A 21,716-nucleotide genomic window follows, 5' to 3' on the forward strand; every position below is an offset into this window, starting at 1 on the left:
TTCAGCCATCACTAAAATGAAATATTGTGATCTTCTAATATACCTCAAATCATGCCTCCTCCCTGGATATAAATGCTTCAGTGGCTCCCCATTGCCCTCAGAAGAGAGTCCAACATCTCAGCCCAAGGCCCTCCATCATTTGCCCCTGCTATCTGCCATCTTTCCCTACGACCCTCTCAAGGTCTTTCAAGCCAGCCACCAGGAATTTTTTGACGTCTCAAATGCCCCGGGCTCTCTTTGGCTTCAGGGCTGCCCGGATAGCTCTTGCCTCGGGTCTGGAACACACCCCTTCCCCTTCTGCATCACCGAACTCCTTCAAGGTCCCCACTGAACATTCTGGCACCCAGCAGCTGCTCCGAGGCTCTGGAGCTCAGTAGGGACTAGTTGGAGGGGAGACTTGTTTGTTTGTTTGTTTATTTCTGAGACAGAGACAGAGCATGAGTGGGGGAGGGGCAGAGAGAGAGGGAGACACAGAATCCGAAGCAGGCTCCGGGCTCTGAGCTGTCAGCACAGAGCTCGACGCGGGGCTCAAACTCACAGACCGCAAGATCATGACCTGAGCCAAAGCTGGACGCTCAACCGGCTGAGCCACCCAGGCGCCCCTGGTCCGTGCTTTTTTGAATGCAACTTTCTGAAAAGTTAAGCATGCACCTCTGATATATCACACAGATATGAACTTTATGAGACGTACACAAAAATGAAAAGTAAAAAGACGGAAGTTAAAATTTGTGTACATAGGGGCGCCTGGGTGGCTCAGTTAGTTGAGCATCTGACCTCGGCTCAGGTCACGATCTCATAGTTTGTGGGTTCGAGCCCCACATCGGGCTCTGTGCTGACAGCTCGGAGCCTGGAACCTGCTTCGGATACTGTGTCTCCCTCTCTCTGCCCCTCCCCTCTCTCAAAAGTAAATAAACATTAAAAAAAAAAAAATTGTGTACTGGGGCGCCTGGGTGGCTCAGTCGGTTGAGCGTCTGACTTCACTCAGGTCATGATCTCACAGTTCATGGGTTCGAGCCCCCACATCAGGCTCTGTGCTGACAGCTCGGAGCCTGGAATCTGCTTCAGATTCTGTCTCCCTCTCTCTGCCCCTCCCCTGCTCACACTCTATCTCTCTCTCTCTCTCAAAAATACACATTAAAATTAAAAAAAAAAAAATTTGTGTACTTAGGAGCTCTAACTTTTTTCCATTAAAATTTGAAAACCATTGATTTAAAGTGGATGGAGAAGCCAGCCAGGCAGTCACAGCCAGAGGGAAAACCAGGAGGGGTGTCCTAGAAACAACAGGATGTATTTTAAGGACAGTGTGGCCAACTGTGTCAAATGCTGCAGAGGCTAAAGACAAGATTAAGTCAACCATTGAGGGCACCAGCCTGGCTCAGTCGGTACAGTGTGGGACGCTTGATCTCAGGGTTGTGAGTTCAAGCCCCACATTGAGCATGGAACCTACTTTAAAAAAAAAAAAAAAAAAAAAGGGAAGTGCCTGGATGGCTCAGTTGATTGGGGTCCGATTCTTGATTTCAGCTCAGGTCTTGATCTTGGGGTCCTGCAATCAAGCCCCCTGTTGGGTTTCACGCCCAGCGTGGAGCCTAATTTAAAAAAAGAAAGAAAGAAAAAAAAAAAAAAAGAAAGAAAATCATCCGTTGGATCAGGCAACCAAGACCTCTAAGCGATCCATGGATCCTTCCGAGGGCATTTGTGGGGAAGAGAGACCGGCCAGAAGAGGGGTGCTGAGTAAACCTGACTCCAGATCTTTCCCAAGCCCCCACACTTCCCCGAGCTCCCCAACAACCTACTTGGATGTGTCCCAGGCATTTCAGAAGCAACCTGCCCCAAACTGACTGCCTCCCCCTCATCTTCCCCCTCCTTCCGTTCTTCTCATCTGAGTAACAGCACCTCCAACCACTAGGTGTGTAAACCGGAAACCTCCCGCTCGTTTCACCCTTACATCCAACCCATCAGCAATTCCTGTCGGTACGACCCTCAAAATATATCCTGAATCGGACCCTTTCCACCACCTCTATCCACCCTAAGCCAAGCCACCACCATCGTCTCATCCCTGGCCTTCCTGACTGGCCTGTGGCCACCCTGGCTTCCTCCAGATCTTTTAAGCATACAAATCACAGGCGCCTGGGTTAAGTGGGTTGAGCATCCAACTCTTGGTTTTGGCTCAGATCATGATCTCATGGTTTGAGGAGTTCGAGCCCCAAGTCAGGATTCTCTCTCTCTCTCTGCCCCTCCTCCTGTCTCTCTCTAAATAGATAAATCCATAAAAATTACATGTATAAAAGAGCCTAGCCTTCTCTTACTTGAAACCTTTCAACAACTCACTGTTGCTCTGCAGACAGATTTCAAGCGCTTTACTACTCCCTGCAAGGCCTCCAAGGAGTACCTGGGGGCCCTCATCACTACCCATCAGCCACATGGTTTTTGCTCTTTCTACAACCACCCTCCCCGCTGCCTGATTTTCTCCTGCCTCAATGATTTTGGACTGCTCCTTTCTAGCCCGTTTTGCCAGCTTGCCTTTCCACCTAGGACATGCTTCCCCTCCAACTCTGGTTAGCTCCAGCTTCAACGGGACCTCCTCTGTGAGGCCCTCCCATCGGAGGGGGACACACCCTCCAGGATCCCACTGTCCCGCTGCCTCCCTGCTCTTTTCCTGCGCGTTCAGAGCACAACTCACAACCATCCATTTGTATGCTGAGCTGTTAAAGCCCGTTTTTACTACTTTGAAACTCTGCCCCCCCTTCCCCACCTCTGTCTCTGTTCATGGTCTCCTCCACAACAGAGTCTTCTTTTTATTTATTTAAAAACATTTTTGTTAATGTTTATTTTTGAGAGAGAGAGTGCACGAGCGTGAGCAGGGGAGGGGCAGAGGGAGAGGAAGTCACAGAATCAGAAGCAGGCTATTGGCTCTGAGCTGTCAGCACAGAGCTTGATGTGGGGCTCGAACTCACGGACCGCGAGATCATGCCCTGAGCTGAGACAGGACGCTTAACCAACCGAGCCACCCAGGTTCCCCTAAGTTTGTTTTTTTTTTTTTTTTTTTTAATTTTTTTTTTTCAACGTTTATTTATTTTTGGGACAGAGAGAGACAGAGCATGAATGGGGGAGGGGCAGAGAGAGAGGGAGACACAGAATCGGAAACAGGCTCCAGGCTCTGAGCCATCAGCCCAGAGCCTGATGCGGGGCTCGAACTCACGGACCGCGAGATCATGACCTGGCTGAAGTCAGACGCTTAACCGACTGCGCCACCCAGGCGCCCCAATTTCCAACATTCTTTACGACTCTGACGCCCACCGGTTTCAGGACCTCTTAACAAGCTAACCTCGAATGAACAGAATCCCCAGACCCAAGATTCCGTCTCAGGAAAGGGAAGGAGTCCAGAGGTGGACAATGCTTACCCTTCTTTCTCCAAGAGGTTAGACGAACAAAGACTCGAGTTCTTTATTTGCCTTTCCCTTTTAATCCCCCACCCTGCTCCAACTCTTAAAGAAGTACCCAGCAGTCAATTACAAAGAAGTTCAAAGGGCCAAGGCAAGCCAGCCCAAGATTAACAGGCTCCCTCCCACGGGGGCCAAAGTCTGGACGCTGGGGTCTCCACTCAGCGCCTGGTAGTAAAAGCTGGTGCAGAATAAGGTGGTTCCAGAGGCTAGCAGTAACCCGGCCTGAAGGAGATACAAGAATACAGGCCGGTAAGAACAGGGCGGACGGAGGGAGCTGGTGGAGCATGGTCAGGGTGGGGCATGGGGGTAGGATTACCCAGAGGGGCTTTCTGCAATGGGGCACCCCTAACAGAGCCAGGCTGTGGAAGAAGTGGTGTTTGTTGGCCTTGTCGAAGAGCTGTAAGAAAAAGAGAAATGGAAGGCGGGGTGGGAGAAGACACTTCCTAAGCAACGGTGGTGCGTGCATCCCGTGGGGGCACATCGGGAAAAGTTCGTCCCCCCGCTAAAGTCCCGGCTCGCCTGTCCCACCAGCACCCACGGCACATGCTCGCCGCCCTCGGTGCTCCGCCCCTCCCCTACTTCCCTCAGCGACCCCAGACTTGGGGCGCTCCTAGACCCGGAAGCTGGGCAGCCCCAAGTCCCTTCACCTCCTTCCCGTAGGCATCCGGGAACTGGGCGCCTGTGGAAGGAGAGGCAAAGGTTACCAGTCCGAGCACCTGCCTCCACCGCCCCGACTCCCGAGTGGAGGGAGGGCCCAGGCGGATGCCCCCAGAAGGCGTCTCATTGGTGCAAACGCACATGGGCGCTTCTGGGGACCAAACTGGACCAGGCAGAGGGCTGTCCGGTGGAGGGGAAAGCCGGCACTTCCCACAGACCCCGCCCCTGCACTAGACCCCGAAGGTCGACCCCAGCCCCCTGACCGTGCGCCCCGTAGGAGGCCAAGCCTAAGGCCCCGGCTCCGGACAAGGCGCCCAAGCGGCGGAAAGCAGCCCCCGGCCCGGCCATGGCAGTGGATGGTCACGCGCCGGAGGAACACCGCCCAGGCCACCCAAGAGGCCAGCCAATCCCAATCTCCCATGCAAATAATGTCCAGAAGTGCCCAATCCGGGACGTGTTCATTCCGGCGTCCAGGTCCTCACCCGGGTACTTGCGCCTTTGTAAAAGCTCTGCTGAGTGGCGAAGCCGCGAGGCGGGCGGAGAAACAAGAACCAATCAGGATCGGAGGAGCGGAGCAGTGAGGGGCGGGGCGCGGAGGCGGGACTAGAGGATTTGCGTCACGGATTGGCCCACTTTCAAAGTTGATCGCTCCTTCCGATACCTACCCCCTCCCACCTCCGGCCAATTTCCAAAGATCCCGGTCCCCACGCGGAGTTCCGCCCCTTTCCCCACTGGCTCCTCCTTCTCAGCTTTAAACCAGGCCTACTCTCACAAGGAGGCGGCCGCTCGGGTAACCGAGCCCCACCCACCGCCGTCGAAACCCCGCCCACTGTCGAGATGGCCCCTCCCACGGACCCAAGGCCCCGCCTTCTTCGTGTGATGCCCCGCCCCCTTGAGTTCACCCTCCCCCTCCCCCCCCCCACCCGCCCCCAACCCACCAACCGCGGGAGCCCGGAGGGTGGGAGACCCGGTGGGGGCGATGTCTCCACCCTGCCCCGGCCCGCTTCGTTCATCCGTCGGTCTGTCCGCTCCCGCCCCCTTCTCCCGTCTCCAATCCCCCCACACTCTGGAGGGCGGGCGGGCAGGCGGGTACGAGCGAGGGGTGTGCGCCGCTCTCTCCGCAGGGGGCGGGGGAGGCGGCCGCGCGGTGACGCGCGGGGCTGCTGCGGCTGCTCCGCCGGCGGATCATCACTCTCGGGCTGGGATGGACGCGGGGCGGGCGGGCCCTGGCGCGCGGAGCCAGGAGTCCGGGCCTCCTGGCTGCTGAGCGTCCCCCGAAGCTTCCCCTTTACCCCCGCTGCCCCTCCTAGGAGCCCTGCCGACCCCCACCCCGGGGCTCCAGACCCGGCTCCCGCCCTCCTCTGACTCCCTGGACCTCCCCCTCCCGCCCGCCCTCGGGATCGACTAGATCCCTCCCCCTCCCCGAGGATTCCGGCTGGATCCCTGCCCCTGCACCGCGGATCCTGCGCTCCCGGGCTCCGGGCCCCTGGGGATTGCCGTGGACACCTCCTCCCGCACCCGATCCCTTAGGATCTTCGGCCGGTACCACCTTCTGGTCCCTCGAAGCCGGCCCACGGAGCCAGTGGATCCCCAATCCAGTCCTGTCTCGCTGCCCCCTCTTCGCTCCGCCGGCCCCACTGCGGGGTTCCCTGTTCTCGGGTTCCTCCTGACCCCATCCCCTACCTCTCCTTTCCCCGGGGATCGACTGGATCCCGGCCCCGCCCCCCGGGGCTGGGGCGATCCCCCTCCCCCGCCCGGTGAGGCGCTGCGGGCGGGGGCTGGGCCTGCGGGGCCGCGGGGGCTCAGAGGCCGCCGCCCCCCTCCCGAAGCCCATCCGCCCCCTACTCGGAGCCCTGGATGGAGGCACCACGGCCCCAGGGCTGAGCCAGGTAGGAGCTAAGCCGGGCCGGGTGGAGGGGGGTGCGTGGCGGTCCACTGGGGTCTCCTTTTCCCCATCTCTCTCCCTGCGCCTGGTTTCCCCCCCAGCCTGCTCTGTCTGCGTGTCTCCGCCTAGGGATGCTCTCGCCGTGTCTCTGCGTCTCGGTCTCTTTGTCTCTGCCTCTCTCCAGCCCATGAATGATCCTTTGAATGGGCCCACAGACCCCGTGTGTTCCCATCTCCCCCTCCCCCTCCTTCTCCCCTTCCCGGCCAAGCCATTTTCCCCACTGCAGGAAGAGGTGGGGGGGCCTGCGGCCTGAGCCCCCCTCCCTCAATTCTCCCCGGCTGGGGGAGTCAGGCCTGGGCAGGAATGGAGAGAGCAAGGCAGAGGGATAGGGAGAAGGAGGGGGAGAAAGATGTGGCAGACAGAGATGGGGCGAGAAAATGGGGGAGACAGAGATAGGGAAAGAGGGGAGAGAGAGAGAGAAGTAGAAGGGGCTTAAGGGAGAAATTTGGGGAAGAGGTTTGAAGGAGAGAGAAAGATGAGCCACGGCGAGGAGGGAGATGTGGAAAGATTCGTAGAAGAGAGAAGGGGAAAGGACTGAAGGCAGAAGCGAGAGCAAGCTGGAAGAGGCCGGGAAAGATGCTCCGAGGGAGCATCATGGAGAGGAGAGAGGTGAGGGGAGGGAAGGGAGAGAAGCTGGCAGTGAGGAGGCCAGGGGCCCAAAGTACCTTAAGGGGGGGGGGGGTGGCAGAAACAGACCATGTTAGTAGGAGGGGGAGGGGGAGGCAGGGCCGTGGAAGCAGAACCCAGCCTGGCTTGGACAGAGGAGATCCTGAGGAAGCCAGCCCCAAGCCCCCTCCTGGTGATGGGGGAACAGGAGCTTAAGAGGACCTGAAGAGGGGGAGGGCACGACTGGGTGTGTGTGGTAAGGATTCCTGTGTCCTCAGCTCTGGAATAAATTGACACCTGCAGAGAGCCACCCGCGGGCTGGCGCCTGGCTCCGAAAACCCCGCGTCAGCAAACAGCTCTGGCGGCTGTTGGGGGGGGGGGACAGGGGGCGCTTGCTGGAATGACCTGGGTGTCTGCCCCTTTGGTCTGATCTTGTCTCTTGTCCTGTCCCTGCTGTCCTGAGCATCCAGGCATCAGAGCAGCAACTGTGGGGGGCTGGCAAGGGGAAGGGGACATCAGTAGCTGAGATGGGGTGAGCAGAAAGCCGAGGTTTGACCCCCCCCCCCCAGGACGGAGGTCAAAATGCCACGCATGGAAGAGGCGTCTGGGGTCCAAGGCTGTTGGAGACTGTGGGAGGGGGGCAGTGGGTGGACGCATGTGATGCCCTCCAAACCCACCTCAGCACCCCTTCTCCCCAGCCAGAGGCCTGGTCACTAGGGCTAGGCTCTGATTGGCCCACAAGGGGCAAGAGGCGGGTCTTTTAGGGTTCTCCAGGCCCCAATCTCCCGCTCCCCTCAACATACACTCTTCTTTCTCTATGCTAAGGTTGGGGAAAACTCACGCCTCTGCCCTCATGCCCTGAATGTGCCCCGCGACCAAGCCAGCCCCTTCCCCTCTTCCTCCAGACCCCCCTCTAGGGTTAAAGCTGCAGCCGGTTGCCGAGGTAACATTGCGGGGCAGCATCCCGTCGCCCGGCAACCGGCCGCAGGATCACGCATCTGTCCCCGGATTTGCCCCTCCAGCATCCCCTGCCTACTCGAGGCCCTGCCTCAAGGCACCTTAACTCCTGATGGAAGGAATGAGGAACACCTGGGGGAAAGGGGATCCCCCCCCCCCCCCTGCTGCACAGATTCTTAGGGAATGGGCTGTGGAAGGAAGGAAAAGGTGCTGGGCTCCTGTGGTCCCAAGAAGGGCCCCAGTCTGGCCGGGGTGGGGGTTCAGTGCCTGGAAATTACAGCTGAGGAGTAATTAACACGTATAAACAAACCCGCCACTTCCTGCTAATTAATGACTTGGTATTTTTATTTTCTCTTCCTTGTCTCTCTCATCCCTCCCAGGGAGGTGGGAACTGGGACTCCTGAGTCCCCCAGCAACGCCTGCCTAGGAGGGACAAAGCAGCTGGAAGGGTGGGGGGCAGGCTGGTTCTGGGGAGCTGGCCTGCTTCTCCTCTGGCTCTGTCCTGGACCTGTGCCGCATCTTGACCCTGCCCTAGCCTTAGACTTTTCTATCTGGGTCCCTGCTTTGGGGGTGGGGTGCTGGGGTGGGAGGGGGAGGCGCTAGGGGGCCGGACGGTGGAAGAGGGGGGGCAACTTGGTGTGGATTCCAAGTCACTAACCACTTGTCTCTTGTTTTCCCCATTCCCTTCTGTCTGCCCTGTCCAATTTCCCTTCCCTTCTTCCACTTCTCCGTATTGTTCTGTCTGTCTGTCTGTCTGTCTGTCTGTCTCTTGCATACCCTGTCCCTCCTCCCCCCGCAGGTCGGGCCTGCCTTCACCTTCTCCCATTTCTTTCCCCTTCCCCACCCCTCGCCCCCTCCATGGAGAGGAACAGACCCCTTCTCTGTCCAGTCTAACCCAGGTCCCTCCCCACCCCCCTCCTCCCTCCTTTCCCCCACCCCCTTCCCCCCTCCTGGGGCAAGGGGGGCCTCCCTCCCTCTCCCCCCCCTTCTCTCTCTCTCCGAGGGGGGGGGTCCCGGGGAGGGAGGGGGGGTCCCCCGATCAGCATGTGGCTCCTGGCGCTGTGTCTGGTGGGGCTGGCAGGGGCTCAACGGGGGGGAGGGGGTCCTGGCGGCTCCCCGGGTGGCCCGGGCCTGGGCCTCAGCAGCCTCGGGGAGGAGCGCTTCCCAGTGGTGAACACGGCCTATGGGCGAGTGCGCGGCGTGCGCCGTGAGCTCAACAACGAGATCCTGGGCCCCGTCGTGCAGTTTTTGGGCGTACCCTACGCCACGCCACCCCTGGGCGCCCGCCGCTTCCAGCCGCCCGAGGCCCCCGCCTCGTGGCCCGGCGTGCGCAACGCCACCACCCTGCCGCCCGCCTGCCCGCAGAACCTGCACGGGGCGCTGCCCGCAATCATGCTGCCTGTGTGGTTCACCGACAACTTGGAGGCGGCCGCCACCTACGTGCAGAACCAGAGCGAGGACTGCCTGTATCTGAACCTCTACGTGCCCACCGAGGACGGTAAGGGCGCGGGCACCAGGCGGGGCACCCCGTGGACGCAGGCCACAAACGCGCATGCGGACCCTCGGGCGCCGGCACCTCCTGGCCTTTGCGGGGGGGGGGGGGGGGGGGGGCCGGGAGAGGCGCTGTGTGCCTGCGGGCGCCGAGTGCCCTCCGAGGGTGGCCCCGGGCGCCTGGCGGGCAGTCCCAGGAACGCATCCCACAGACAGCCACCCCGGACGTTCTCTGGGGGGCTTAGCGACCCCATCCCCGCAAAGGCGCGCACAGAGTGGCCCCTAAGGGTGACCAGGCGTCAGAAGCACCTGTTACCCGCCTAGACGCCCACTCCAGCTCTGTGCCACCCCCCACGCCCAGGCCTGGGCTCCTCCCGAGGAGTACCCACTTTAGTGACTTCTGCCCCTCAAGACAGACAGAGACTCCCTGTCCTCCAGGTGTGCTTGGACAGACTGCCACCTCCCACATCGCATCCAGAGGGCCTCACCCGAGCTCAGCATCTCCTCTTCAGACAGCTCTGTCCCCTGACCCCTGTGCGCCCCTGAAGGATCAGGGACCCCCCCCTCCCCCGCCTCGCCAGGGGCCCCTCCATTCAGAGCCCAGCACACCCATCCCCATCAGAACATCTTTCCCTCAGGGCTCTGGAGCGGGCTGCCCTCGTGAGGTGCGCCCCAGCAGGGCACACGGCCCCCCAGCACACTGCCCGGAAAGTTCTCCCCGGGCCAGCCTTCAGCACACGGGGTATCTCTCAGGGTACCTTCCAGCTGTCCTTATATGATATCCTGGTATCACTGCTTCCGTCTATGTCCACGAACACCCCCATATCATTACTCCAGAACACCCCCACACCGCCACCTATGGATCACGTGACCTAGCGAGAGCACTTACCCGAGTAACCCCGCACGTGGCCATTCACACCACAGTCCCCAGCACCCTCAACACTTCCCAGGCGTCGGTTACCCCAACCCTTCCTAGTCCCAGGAAGGGACTCGCATCACGACTCGGGCCGTGACAGTGTGCCCAACGGCCCTTTCCCCTACCCACAGATCCAGTGCTCGGACACCTCACGCCCAACACATTCCGTTCCAGCCACCCTGTGTTCCTTGTACCAGCCATGCACCCCAACACCGTAACCACCCTTCCCATAGAAACCATGCCTCCTAGCAACCCATGCCCACGACGCTCAGAAGTCTCATCTACTGCAATCCTACCCAGATTCCAAGCACCTCGATGCACCCCACACCTCCTCCCCAATACCGCGACCCCCTCCACGTGAGGGCCGTCCACCCCCCGCCCCCCTGCCCTCTCACGGGCCTCCCACCCCGACAGCCTACCTACCCCTGACGATGGCCTGTGAGTCGGCCACGCGGTACTTCCCACCAATGGGCTGTCCACCCTGCCCCCACGCCACCCACGCCCACACCTTCTGTATTTTTAACCATCTCTTATCACAGACCTGCTTGGGGCCTGACACATTCAGGTGATCTCACTGAATCCTCACATCAGCTCTGGGAGGAAGAGGTTGACTCAGGCAGGCGCGCCCTCGCGCTCGCGCATGCGCGGGCACGGACGCACAACATTCTCACGCCCACACGTGCCCTGCTGACTTCATCCCCAGTCGCTTCCTGATCCTACTGGGTCCCTATGGGGCCATCACCGCCAGCTGGGAGAAGCCTTCCAGAGACTGGCTTAGGCCTTGCGGACCCGTCCCTCCCCGCGCTGGTCCTTATGTCAATGCGGAGAGATCAATCAGCCGGGGGGACGGGGTGGGGGGGGACCCCTCCGATTCCTGGGCTCTAGCTCTCCCCTGACCATTCCCCAGTCTGGAAGAAGCCTGAAACCAAACTGCGAGCCCAGTCTGGGGCCTTTCCTTGACAAGGGGCACACTTTGTGCCTCCCGGCACCTTCTGGCTGGCACCTTATGTGTCAGGCTGGCTCAGGGCACTGTGTTTCCTGTTCCCTATGTGGGGACCAAACCCCGAACTGGGGAGGGGGCGCTTTCTGGCGTTAGAGCAGTGGCGGGGTGGGGGGGGGGGGGGGAGGTGCTCACGACCCCGGTGGGAAGTTTACCGTTCTGGACCGGGGTGGGGGAGAGTAGGCCTGGGTAAGGGGGGAGGTTGGGGGGTTCAGAGGGAAGAGGTGGAATGGAGGGCAAGACCTGATGACCCCTTTCCCTGCTTCGCCCCACACTGGGGAGGTGGGGTGAGAAGCCAGGCCCGTGAGTGCGGAAGGGAGAGGCGTGCTGGCGGGTGAGAGGCTGGACAGGCGGGCGCGTGGCCCGACTGACCTACCCCCAGCCCTCCGGTGGGCAGCTGAGGGCCTCCAGGGGCTGCGAGCTCGGGAGGGGGGGGGTGTCTCTGCTCTGCCCCCCGGATCGGTCCTTTCCGCTGCAGCCCCCGTCTCTCAGTCTGGGGGAGCAGGCAGGTGCCGCGCGGGCCCTGAAGAGGGCCTGTGCGAGTGGTGGCCCCGTGGTACGGCTGGCCTTGGTGACCCGGGCTCGGGTGGGCCTCCCCTCCCCTCCCCACCCCCACCTCTAACACCGCTTAATTTCCAGCGATTAGCAAACACTTCGACAAGCCAAGTCAATGTCTTTAAAACAGGCCTCAGCCCACTCAGGCCCCAGCCCCCGCCCCGCCCCCCCCCCCCAACTCCAAAACCAGCCTTTTCTTTGGGGCATGACTTTTTCCGGGAAGGGGAACAAAATCGGGTTGTAGAAACGTTTTTCTCTTTTCTTGGTTTCTTTTTCTTGCGACCAAATTTTGCTTTTTTTGGCTTATTTTTTCTGCCCCCACCCTCCCCTTTTCTGCTTTCTGCCCTCCCCTCCCCATCCACCACCTCCCCCCGACCCCCATCTTTCCCCACAAAATTGTCCTTTTTTCTCTGTTTTGTGTTCCCGGTCTTAGGTCCGCTCACAAAAAAAACGTGACGAGGCGACGCTCAATCCGCCAGACACAGGTAGATTTAAAAATCCGGCTGCTGCATGTGGTTGCTGATAAGAGGACGGTCACGGCCCTGCCCCTAACTAAACGCCCCCGCAGCCCTCCAGGCCCCTAAGTCGTTGTCCCAACTAAAAACGAAAAAGAAAAGAAAAGAAAAATTTGTAATAATTGCAAACGAGAATTACGAAAACTGCAAACGCAATCTGAACCATGTTGGACCCACTAGCAAACCTGCAAAAAACGCTAAACACGGCAAAAATGAAAGTGAAAACACAATTGGATGTTTAGAGTTTGACAGAGATTTGGGCCGGTTTGCCACTCGTGACAAGTAACATTTGAGGGAAAAAACAAAAAACAAAACAAAAAAAAACCACACAAACTTTAATTTGGAGCAAAACTCCATTTGAAACAGACAAAAATCTAAAGTGGGCAAATTGGTGGCCCAGTTGAAACGGCAGAACCAAAAGCCTGCTACGATTTCCAAAAGCCTATCAGATGCAGGAAACGCAAACATTCGAAGCAAATTAAAGAATTTGGAAATTTTTGAAAGCAGGGCCCAATATCTTGGAGTTTCACCGCAAAATTTTGAAAAGAAAAAAAAAATGCAAAGAACTTTTTTCTTTTTTTCTTTTTTTCCGAAAAAAAAAAAAAATGGATCTTTTTGGTTTTTGGGTTTTTTTTTTTTTTTTTTTTTCTTTTCTTGTCGAATCTGCCCCCCCGAGAGCTTCTTGTTTTTTGGTTGTTGTTTTTTTCTTTCTTTCTTCTTTCTTGATCCTGTTTTTTGTTGTTGGTTTTGAATTCTTGTCGCCCCCAGCTCCCCTCCCTGCTCCGTCCCTTTCTGACCCCCCCCTCCTCCCACACTGGGAGTGGAGGTGCCGGGTGGGGAGGAGGGGGAGAACTGAGGACTTTAAGAGAGAGCCTTGCAGGGCGGACTCCAGCCCGAGTCTGGAGCAAGGGGAAGAACGAGGTTTGGAGAGGGCGCAGAGAGGGCAGAGCCCATCAGGCAGGGGGAGGTGGCAGAGAAGGTCCTGAGAGACTGGAGGCTGGAAAGCTGTCCGTAGGGGTGGAGGGGAGTGTCTCAGTGGCCTGCGGGCTGACCTCGTGGCAGGAGCAAAGTTTCCAGCAGGAGGGAGGTGAGCAGAGGCCCTGGGGATGGGCTGTGGAGGCCCAGGCTAGTCAGACATGGCAGGTGTCAAGAAGGAGGAGGGCCCGTGGGGCCACGGGTGACCCCAGCCTGGCGCTGTGGCTGAATCGTGTGGGAGGGGCTGCAAGGGAGGGTACTTGCCATAGCCCTGGGGACCACTGTGGCGGGCCCTCCCAGGCTCCCACCCTCTTCTGGAATCTGTCACTCCTCGGTGTGGTCTGGAGGGCCTCAAGGGCCTACCACACGTGGCAGTGATTGACGGGATCCTTTAGGGACATGGCAAGAGGGATGTCCGGTGCAGAACCCAGGGTCAGGCCAGTTTGTTGCGGGGGGGGGGGGGGGGGTGGTCTGAGAGTACAGAGCCGGGCCCTGGCTTTATCAGGCAGGCTCTCTCCCACCCTGCCTCCTCCTGCACAGTAATTAGGCTGGGGGTTGCCATGGTAACTGGGGAGGTGACCTAGAAAGGAATTAGGGCGGGGAGGAGACCAAGCCCCCAGGGACCCTAGGCTGGCACCCCCTCACCCACAGACCAGGCTACCACGTGGACATGAGGCCCAAGGCCTGAGTCTGAGGAGCAGCCAGGACCCTCCCAGCATCCCTAGCGCCAGACTTGGGAGTCTGGTCTCCCTAGGAGCGGGAAGGCGATTTGCTGCGTGTGTGTGTGGGTTGGGGGGTCCCCCGGGTCCAGCAGATGCCCTGGGGAGGGTCCCCCACTCACCCCGGCCTCTTAGGCTTCTCGGAAGGTCTGTGTGGCATTGGGAGACGTGCTGTGGGGCAGACGGGCAGGAGGTGAGGAGGGACCTTCGGCCAGGGCTAGACGGGGAGGGGGGGAGGGGAATCCGGTCTTGCCCCCCCAGGGATGGGAGCGACACGTTCCCTGAGCTCCGGGCCGGTCCTCCGTAGCCCCGGGAGCTGGGCGGTGCTGCTTCTGGTCTGACTGTGCTCTTGTCCCCCGACCCTGGCCCACCGCCCGCCCCCTCCCCACGCAGATATCCGGGACTCTGGGAAGAAGCCCGTGATGCTGTTTCTGCACGGCGGCTCCTACATGGAGGGCACCGGCAACATGTTCGACGGCTCCGTCCTGGCCGCCTATGGGAACGTCATTGTAGCCACGCTCAACTACCGACTTGGGGTGCTCGGTGAGGGTGGACGGCCAACTCTAGGGGCTGGAGTCTGGGAGGGGGCCCTGGCGGGCGGTGTTCCCCTCAACCCGGCAGAAGCGGAAGGGCTTCTGGGCTAGACTGGGCTGCCCGGAGAGGGGGCCGGGGTGCTGCGACACCCCCAGGAAGGCCCTCTCCTCCTCTCCTCCCAGGTTTTCTCAGCACCGGGGACCAGGCTGCGAAAGGCAACTACGGCCTCCTGGACCAGATCCAGGCCCTGCGCTGGCTCAGCGAAAACGTTGCCCACTTTGGGGGTGACCCCGAGCGCATCACCATCTTTGGATCTGGAGCGGGGGCCTCCTGTGTCAACCTTCTGATCCTCTCTCACCATTCGGAAGGTACCGGCGACCCCGCCGCCTGCCCCCTCCCCCCGTCCCCTTTGCCACACTCGGATGCTCCCGGGGCCGCCCCCCCCCCCCTTCCCGCCTTGGGCTAACACAGCCCAGCCTGAGGTCTGCCTGTCCCTGCCAGGGTTGTTCCAGAAGGCCATCGCCCAGAGCGGCACCGCCATCTCCAGCTGGTCGGTCAACTACCAGCCGCTCAAGTACACGCGGCTGCTGGCGGCCAAGGTGGGCTGCGACCGCGAGGACAGCGCCGAGGCCGTGGAGTGTCTGCGCCGGAAGCCTTCCCGGGAGCTGGTGGACCAGGACGTGCAGCCCGCCCGGTATGGGGGTGGGAGAGGGCCCGGGGCCAGGCCTTCACTTGCCTTGTTGGTTCCAAGGAGGTTGAGGGTGAGAGGTGCCCGCAGGCAAGGAGAGGTGGGCTTCGGGCCCCCCCTACCGGCCCCGCCTTCTTCTCTCGGAAGCCTTCCCTAAGTGGAGGTGCCCCAACAGAGCGAGGGGGCACACGGTGCCAGAGGTGCTTCAGGGACCACTTCCCGAGAGGCCAAGCGCCCTGAAGGACTCAGGAGATTTTTAAGTAGGGGAGAAGGGTCTTGTGAGCACAGGGCTCAGCAGGCTATGAGCTGAGAGGAGGCCAGGGGGCAGGTGATGAGACCCTGACCCCTTCTCCCCAGCTACCACATCGCCTTCGGGCCCGTGGTGGACGGTGACGTCGTCCCCGATGACCCTGAGATCCTCATGCAGCAGGGAGAATTCCTCAACTATGACATGCTCATTGGTGTCAACCAAGGAGAAGGCCTCAAGTTCGTAGAGGACTCGGCGGAGAGCGAGGACGGCGTCTCCGCCAGCGCCTTTGACTTCACCGTCTCCAACTTCGTGGACAACCTGTATGGCTATCCGGAGGGCAAGGACGTGCTTCGAGAGACCATCAAGTTCATGTACACGGACTGGGCCGACCGGGACAACGGCGAGATGCGCCGAAAGACGCTGCTTGCGCTCTTTACAGACCACCAGTGGGTGGCGCCGGCCGTGGCCACCGCCAAGCTGCACGCTGACTACCAGTCCCCGGTCTACTTTTATACCTTCTACCACCACTGCCAGGCGGAGGGCCGGCCCGAGTGGGCGGACGCAGCGCACGGGGACGAACTACCCTACGTCTTCGGCGTGCCCATGGTGGGCGCCACCGACCTCTTCCCCTGCAACTTCTCCAAGAATGACGTCATGCTCAGCGCCGTGGTCATGACCTACTGGACCAACTTCGCCAAGACCGGGTGAGGGCCGGCGGGGCCGGGTGGGGCGCCCCCTGCAGGCCAAGGCGCACACACCCTCCATCCTCCGCGCGGTCTCCCCCTCCACAGTCGTCATTCCGGCATCTGACCCTGACCCCTCTCCGCCCGGGCACCTCCTCAGTGCCACGCACTGACCGTCCGCGGGGTCCGACAGAGAGGGCCCTGTCCTTCGCGGGGTGGGGCGGCTCGCTTGGCGGCTTTGGCTCCGGGTGGGTCTCTCCCGCCCGCCTCCTCCCTCTCTCCGGACACTCTGCTCTCGCTCTGATGCTCTGGGCTGTGTATGTGAGCGTGTGTGGGGATTTGTGTCCGTCCGGCTCTGTCTCACCGTCTCTTCGAATCCACGGACGCCTCTCGCTCTCTCCCTTCTGTTTACCTTTTGCCTGCTGGTTTCTCTCCTGTGTCTTCGACTCTCGGTTTCTGACGTTTTTATTTATTTTTGAGAGCTTCAGACAGAGCGCGAGCAGGGGAGGGGCAGAGAGACAGACGGAGAGAGAGGGGGGATGGAGACACAGAATCCGAAGCAGGCTCCAGGCTCTGAGCTGTCAGCCCAGAGCCTGATGCGGGGCTCGAACCCAGGAGATGTGAGATCACGACCTGAGCGGAGTCGGACGCTTAACCTACTGAGCCACCCAGGCGCCCCTCTAAAATGTGTCCATCTCGCTCAGTCTCAGCTGCTGCCTCTCTCACTGGCTGTCTCTCTTCCTGTCTCGTGTTCTCTGGCTTTCCTTCCGTGTCCCGGGCTCTCTGCATCTCTGTGGGGCGCGTGCGCGCGCGCGCCCACACACCCCCCCCTCCCCCACCCCCTCCCCCTCGCGGCCTCCCCCTCACTCCCCCTCTCCCCGCCCCTCCTGTGCCCACAGCGACCCCAACCAGCCGGTGCCGCAGGACACCAAGTTCATCCACACCAAGCCCAACCGCTTCGAGGAGGTCGTGTGGAGCAAGTTCAACAGCAAGGAGAAGCAGTACCTGCACATCGGCCTGAAGCCGCGCGTGCGCGACAACTACCGCGCCAACAAGGTGGCCTTCTGGCTGGAGCTCGTGCCGCATCTGCACAACCTGCACACGGAGCTCTTCACCACCACCACGCGCCTGCCGCCCTACGCCACGCGCTGGCCGCCGCGCCCCCCGCCCGGCGCCCCGGGCACCCGCCGGCCCCCGCCGCCCGCCACGCTGCCGCCCGAGCCCGAGCCCGAGCCGGGGCCCCGGGCCTACGACCGCTTCCCCGGGGACTCCCGAGACTACTCCACGGAGCTCAGCGTCACGGTGGCCGTGGGCGCCTCGCTCCTCTTCCTCAACATCCTCGCCTTCGCCGCGCTCTACTACAAGCGGGACCGGCGGCAGGAGCTGCGGTGCCGGCGGCTCAGCCCCCCGGGCGGCTCGGGCTCCGGCGTGCCGGGAGGGGGCGCCCTGCTGCCCGCCGCCGGCCGCGAGCTGCCGCCCGAGGAGGAGCTCGTGTCGCTGCAGCTGAAGCGGGCGGGCGGCGTCGGGGCGGACCCCGCCGAGGCCCTGCGCCCCGCCTGCCCGCCCGACTACACCCTGGCCCTGCGCCGGGCGCCGGACGACGTGCCTCTGCTGGCCCCCGGGGCCCTGACCCTGCTGCCCAGCGGCCTGGGGCCCCCGCCGCCGCCGCCGCCCCCCTCCCTCCACCCCTTCGGGCCCTTCCCCCCGCCGCCCCCCACCGCTACCAGCCACAACAACACGCTACCGCACCCCCACTCCACCACTCGGGTATAGGGGGCGGCGGGGGGAGGCCCTCCTCCTCCTCCCCAGCCGTCCCCCCACCCCCCACCCCCCGCCGGCGGGCAGTGCCGCTCGCTCGCTCGGGGAGGCAGGGAGGACCGCTCGGCGACAGGCTTTTCCTGCGCGGGGAGTGGCGGGGGCGGGGGGTGGGGGGGCGTCACGCGCGGAGGAGCATGAGGTGGACACGGGTTTTCCTCGCCAGGATGCCGAGAGGCCCTTTCTCTTCTCTGGACCTGGGCCTCGGAACAACTCGGGGGGGGGCGTTTCGTCCCCTCCATTGGGACACCAGTCTTAGGTGTGCGGAAACGTGGAAGTATTTTCCCACGTGGAGGTGCGCTCTCTCACGAGGGGGTGCGTTTTGCCATGTGCAGGGTGAGGTTTTTTTTTTTTTTGCCGCCCTGGACACATGTTGGCCCCCTCGAAGAGTTTCTGCGGGGATTTGTACCCCAGAATCCCGTTCCCTCCTGCCTTCTCCCACCTCCTCCCCTCCCCCACCCCATGGAGACCCTGGAAATGGCGTGTTCGCGGACCCGTGACCCTTGGCCACCGGACAGACACAGCAGGGTGGTGCCTGGGAAGCAGCGAGGAAATCACGGTCCCCCCGCCCACCCCCACCCCGGCTCCCTGCCCCACCCCCCTCTGCCCCAGCCAAGCATGTTTATTCCCCCCACCCCTGGCATATGTCAGATGAAGCACGTTCTCTGGGTGGGCCTGGCCTTCGCAGACGACAGACACAGATTCCCTGCCAGGGGGAGGGAGGGAGGAGATCCGTGCACCCCCGCGCTCCCCCGGGGAACTTGTTTCCCCACGGGTCCGGGACACATTTCTCCGGGTGGAAACGCCTTCTTGCATGTGGATGTGTGTGTTCCCATGCGGACGGCCCCCGGCTCTCCGGCGCTCCTTGGCCTCCCCGCCGGGTCCAAGAAGGCCTAGCGCCCCGTTCCTCCCCACCCGGCATGTGGGGACAGACTCCCGACAGACAGAAGCTGGGGGTGGGGGTGGGGGGATGTACAACTCCCGGGGGCAGAGCTCTGCCCCTCTCCAAGAGATGCTAAGTGGGGGGGGCATGGCGTGCCACCCACAGAGGCCATGCATGTTTGACCAAAGCCCTCACTGGGGTCTGAGGACAGCCTTTCCCTCAGTCCTCAGATCATTGCTCATCCGTGCCAAACTGCGTAGGTGGGTTTGAGGGGTGGGGTGGGGGGAAGACCCCCAAAACGTGCCAAGGATTCCCCAGTCCTGGGCCAGGGCAGGTAACTGTGGAGACAGGGGGGGGACACGGGGTGGGGGGGAGGGGAAGCGGCAGCTACAAGGGTCCCGCCTATGTCTCCGCTCTTCACTGTGTCTCATCCCCTCCCTTGGTGCCTCGGTGTCCTAATCCCCCAACCCTGTCTCCCTCTTTGAAGCCATCCCGTCTCGATGTCAGACCACCTTCTCCCCTTGGATGTCCTCCCCTTCTCTGACCTGGGCCCCCCTTCCCTCAGCCGGCCAGGGCTCAAGGAAAGGCGCGGGGGAGAGCAGGGGGGCGAGGCTTCGAGGGACAGGTTGGGGAGAGAATGAGGTCAGCCGTGCCCAGGAACAGATGGAGGGGCAGTGGGGGGCGGGGCCTGGGCAGACAGCAGCAGGGAGAATCTGAAAGGACATGTGTGAGGTGACTGCCCGGGAAGGAGGTGCCCCAGGACAAAGAGCTTGGGCCTCTGGGGACAGGAACGTCGTCAGGAAGGGTTTGAAGGGACACCAGCAGGAGGAGCATCCTCGCCTGCTGGCATTTTGCGGGTTTGTGCCAAACTTGAGTAGGGGGCGGGGTGCCGTCTTCCACACCCGGGTCCAGAACCCCTGGCCTTGGCTCCCCAAAGCCCTTGCCTCCTGACTGTCCCTTCTCCCACCTCCCCCCATGGAGACTTAGTTCTTTTCTGCCCCCTTCCCTTGCCTGGTCTAGCTCCTCTCCAAACAGCCACGTCCTCTAAATGCTAGGGACCTGGGCCCCGAACCCTGTAGACAGATGCCCCCCCCCCAAGCTGGGGCACGGGAGGGGGGCTGGGGGACCCCATGATTCAGCCACGGACTCCAATGCCCAGCCCCTCTCCCCAGAACAACCCCCTGACAATCCCATGTCCCTGCCCCAACCCTTCGCGGCTCTGTACACATTTTTAAACCTGGCAAAAGATGAAGAGAATATTGTAAATATAAAAATTTAACTGTTGTTCGTGCGTGCTCTGATGGGGGTGGGGGCCCGAGGAAACGAGCCGTCGGGAGGCCCCCCTGCCCGCGCCGGGGAGGCAGTCGGAGCTCACAGCCCATCTTGGCTGATGGCTTCGAGGGCTGAGAGAAAGGGGGAGAGGGTGCTGGGGTGAGGCTGCTATGGTGGCAGGGTTGTTTGGGGAGTTCCGTTCGGGGCCCAGGTGTGGGCAGGGGCTGAGCCTGGTGTAGAGGAGGAGCGGGCAGGGGCTGATGGGGGCGGACAGCAGACAGGCCAGAGGGTCAGCCACGGGCCCAAGACTCTCCCTCTTGGCACATTGTGAGGGAGAGCCCCAGCATCATTGTGACCCGCTTACCCCCAGGAGCTTCTGGGACGGGCGGGCGGGCGGGCGGGCGGGCAGACGCTGTGGGCACAGTGCGCTGGGGGCCTAGGGGCCCCGGTGGCCCTAGGGACCCCCATGGCCATGGCTGAGCGGCCGCGGCCTGGGTGGGCCTCATATCCCAGCTCCAGCACCAACAGCTGTCAGGACCTGGGCAACCCCATCCTGTTGCTGCTGGGTCTCATCATCTGCATTAACATTGGCATCAATATGGTGACGCTGGTCAGGGCGGTTCTGGCGGGAGGGGGTCGGCAGGAGGGCTGGGGGAGGGCCTGGTGGCTGGGGCCTGCCTGGGGTCATTGTGTTCTCCATCACCTAGCTCTGGCGCAGACTCCGCGCCTTCTTACATCGGGTGTTCCATGTCGTTTATGAGAAAGGTAAGCGGAGGCTGCTGGGGGCATAGGAGAGGCAGGACCCAGGGGTCTCCAGGCCTGACCCTGAGCCGGCCCCTTCCCCTCCAGCTCTCCCCTCTCAGACCCCACGGCGGTGCTCCCTGCCCTCCCCCCACCCCGCACCCAGCCCTCCCCATCCCTGGAGGAACCAGCCTCCACCCCCCCCCCCCCAGCCTCTCGCCTCCCCTCGATCCACAGAAGCTTCTAAGCCATCCTCACCTGAGAAGCAGACCCAGCCTCCGAAACAGAGCGCCCCTGCGGTCCACCTTCGATGCACCATGGACCCCGTGAAAATGACCGTGACCCCCCCACCCACTCGCCGCCATCGCCACAGGGGCTCCTCGAGGCGCCGGGGGCACTGCCCGGTCGCCTGGGCCCCCGACACCGACGACGAGGAGAAGCCCCCACATCGGCACCCAGCAGTCTGCTCCCACAACTGGGATCACTGCGCAGACTGGGAGAGCTTCCAATCCACCCAGGGGCTCTGGGCTCCCCACACCATTCGCTTCCAGCAGACCGTAGAAGGAAAGCCCCTCAAAGGAGAGATGCGGTCGGAGCTGGGCCTGGAGGCCTACGTGTACCCGGTGAACCCCCCACCCCCGAGCCCAAAGGGCCTGAGCCACGACAACTGTCGGGCGGGCGCGGGGGCGGGGGCCCAGGCGGAGCAGGAGCAGGGCACCCCTGCCCCTCCGGCCCCGCCCCCTGCCCGGGGCCCCGCAATCGTCCCGGACCTCCCCGGGCGCCCCTCCTCGCGCCGCGTATTGTATGACGCCCGAGAAGTGAGGCGGCGCCTCCGGGAGCTGACCCGCGAGGTAGAGGCCCTGTCCCACTGCTACCCGCTGATCTCCAAGTCCAGCAATGCTGAGGGGACGGGCAAGGACTGGGTATACCGTTCCCTGGCAGAGAGGTGACCGGGAGACCAATAAAAGGAAGCGAGGAGGTGGTTTGTGATGGTGTGGGGGGGGGAGGGGGGTTGCCAGGGACCCCAGGGCACCCAAAAGCCCTGGTCGCTAAGACAACGCTCTCCCTGGC

General features: G+C 61.9%; 3 protein-coding genes across 5 annotated transcripts; 2 read left to right on the plus strand and 1 right to left on the minus strand.

Annotated features, from left to right (window-relative positions):
• Positions 1-3,430: 3,430 nt before the first annotated feature.
• Positions 3,431-4,497, minus strand: TMEM256 (transmembrane protein 256). The gene is made up of 4 exons (XM_045490277.1): positions 4,364-4,497; positions 4,091-4,122; positions 3,760-3,840; positions 3,431-3,665 (listed from the first exon to the last, which is right to left on the minus strand). Exons 1-4 carry the CDS (start codon positions 4,446-4,448, stop codon positions 3,522-3,524), a joined length of 342 nt encoding a protein of 113 aa, XP_045346233.1. The 5' UTR covers positions 4,449-4,497; the 3' UTR covers positions 3,431-3,521.
• Positions 4,498-5,034: 537 nt separating this feature from the next.
• On the plus strand, positions 5,035-19,916 carry NLGN2 (neuroligin 2). Its single transcript, XM_045490243.1, is given in 9 exon segments — positions 5,035-5,989; positions 8,408-9,106; positions 12,004-12,014; positions 12,016-12,055; positions 14,173-14,322; positions 14,496-14,681; positions 14,815-15,007; positions 15,359-15,955; positions 16,834-19,916. Coding segments are annotated over 8 exon segments (2,505 nt in total). The 5' UTR covers positions 5,035-5,989; positions 8,408-8,652; the 3' UTR covers positions 17,708-19,916.
• Positions 19,917-20,292: 376 nt separating this feature from the next.
• On the plus strand, positions 20,293-21,623 carry SPEM1 (spermatid maturation 1). 3 transcript variants are annotated; one of them, XM_045490261.1, is made up of 3 exons: positions 20,293-20,514; positions 20,612-20,669; positions 20,883-21,623. In XM_045490261.1, exons 1-3 carry the CDS (start codon positions 20,371-20,373, stop codon positions 21,593-21,595), a joined length of 915 nt encoding a protein of 304 aa, XP_045346217.1. In that variant the 5' UTR covers positions 20,293-20,370; the 3' UTR covers positions 21,596-21,623. The 3 variants fall into 3 exon arrangements, with proteins under 3 accessions (XP_045346217.1, XP_045346218.1, XP_045346219.1); XM_045490262.1 differs by having other exon boundaries at positions 20,293-20,505; XM_045490263.1 differs by having other exon boundaries at positions 20,456-20,514; positions 20,858-21,623.
• The last annotated feature ends 93 nt before the right edge of the window (positions 21,624-21,716 follow it).

Source organism: Leopardus geoffroyi, chromosome E1 (assembly GCF_018350155.1).
Source record: "Leopardus geoffroyi isolate Oge1 chromosome E1, O.geoffroyi_Oge1_pat1.0, whole genome shotgun sequence".
NCBI lineage: Eukaryota > Metazoa > Chordata > Mammalia > Carnivora > Felidae > Leopardus > Leopardus geoffroyi.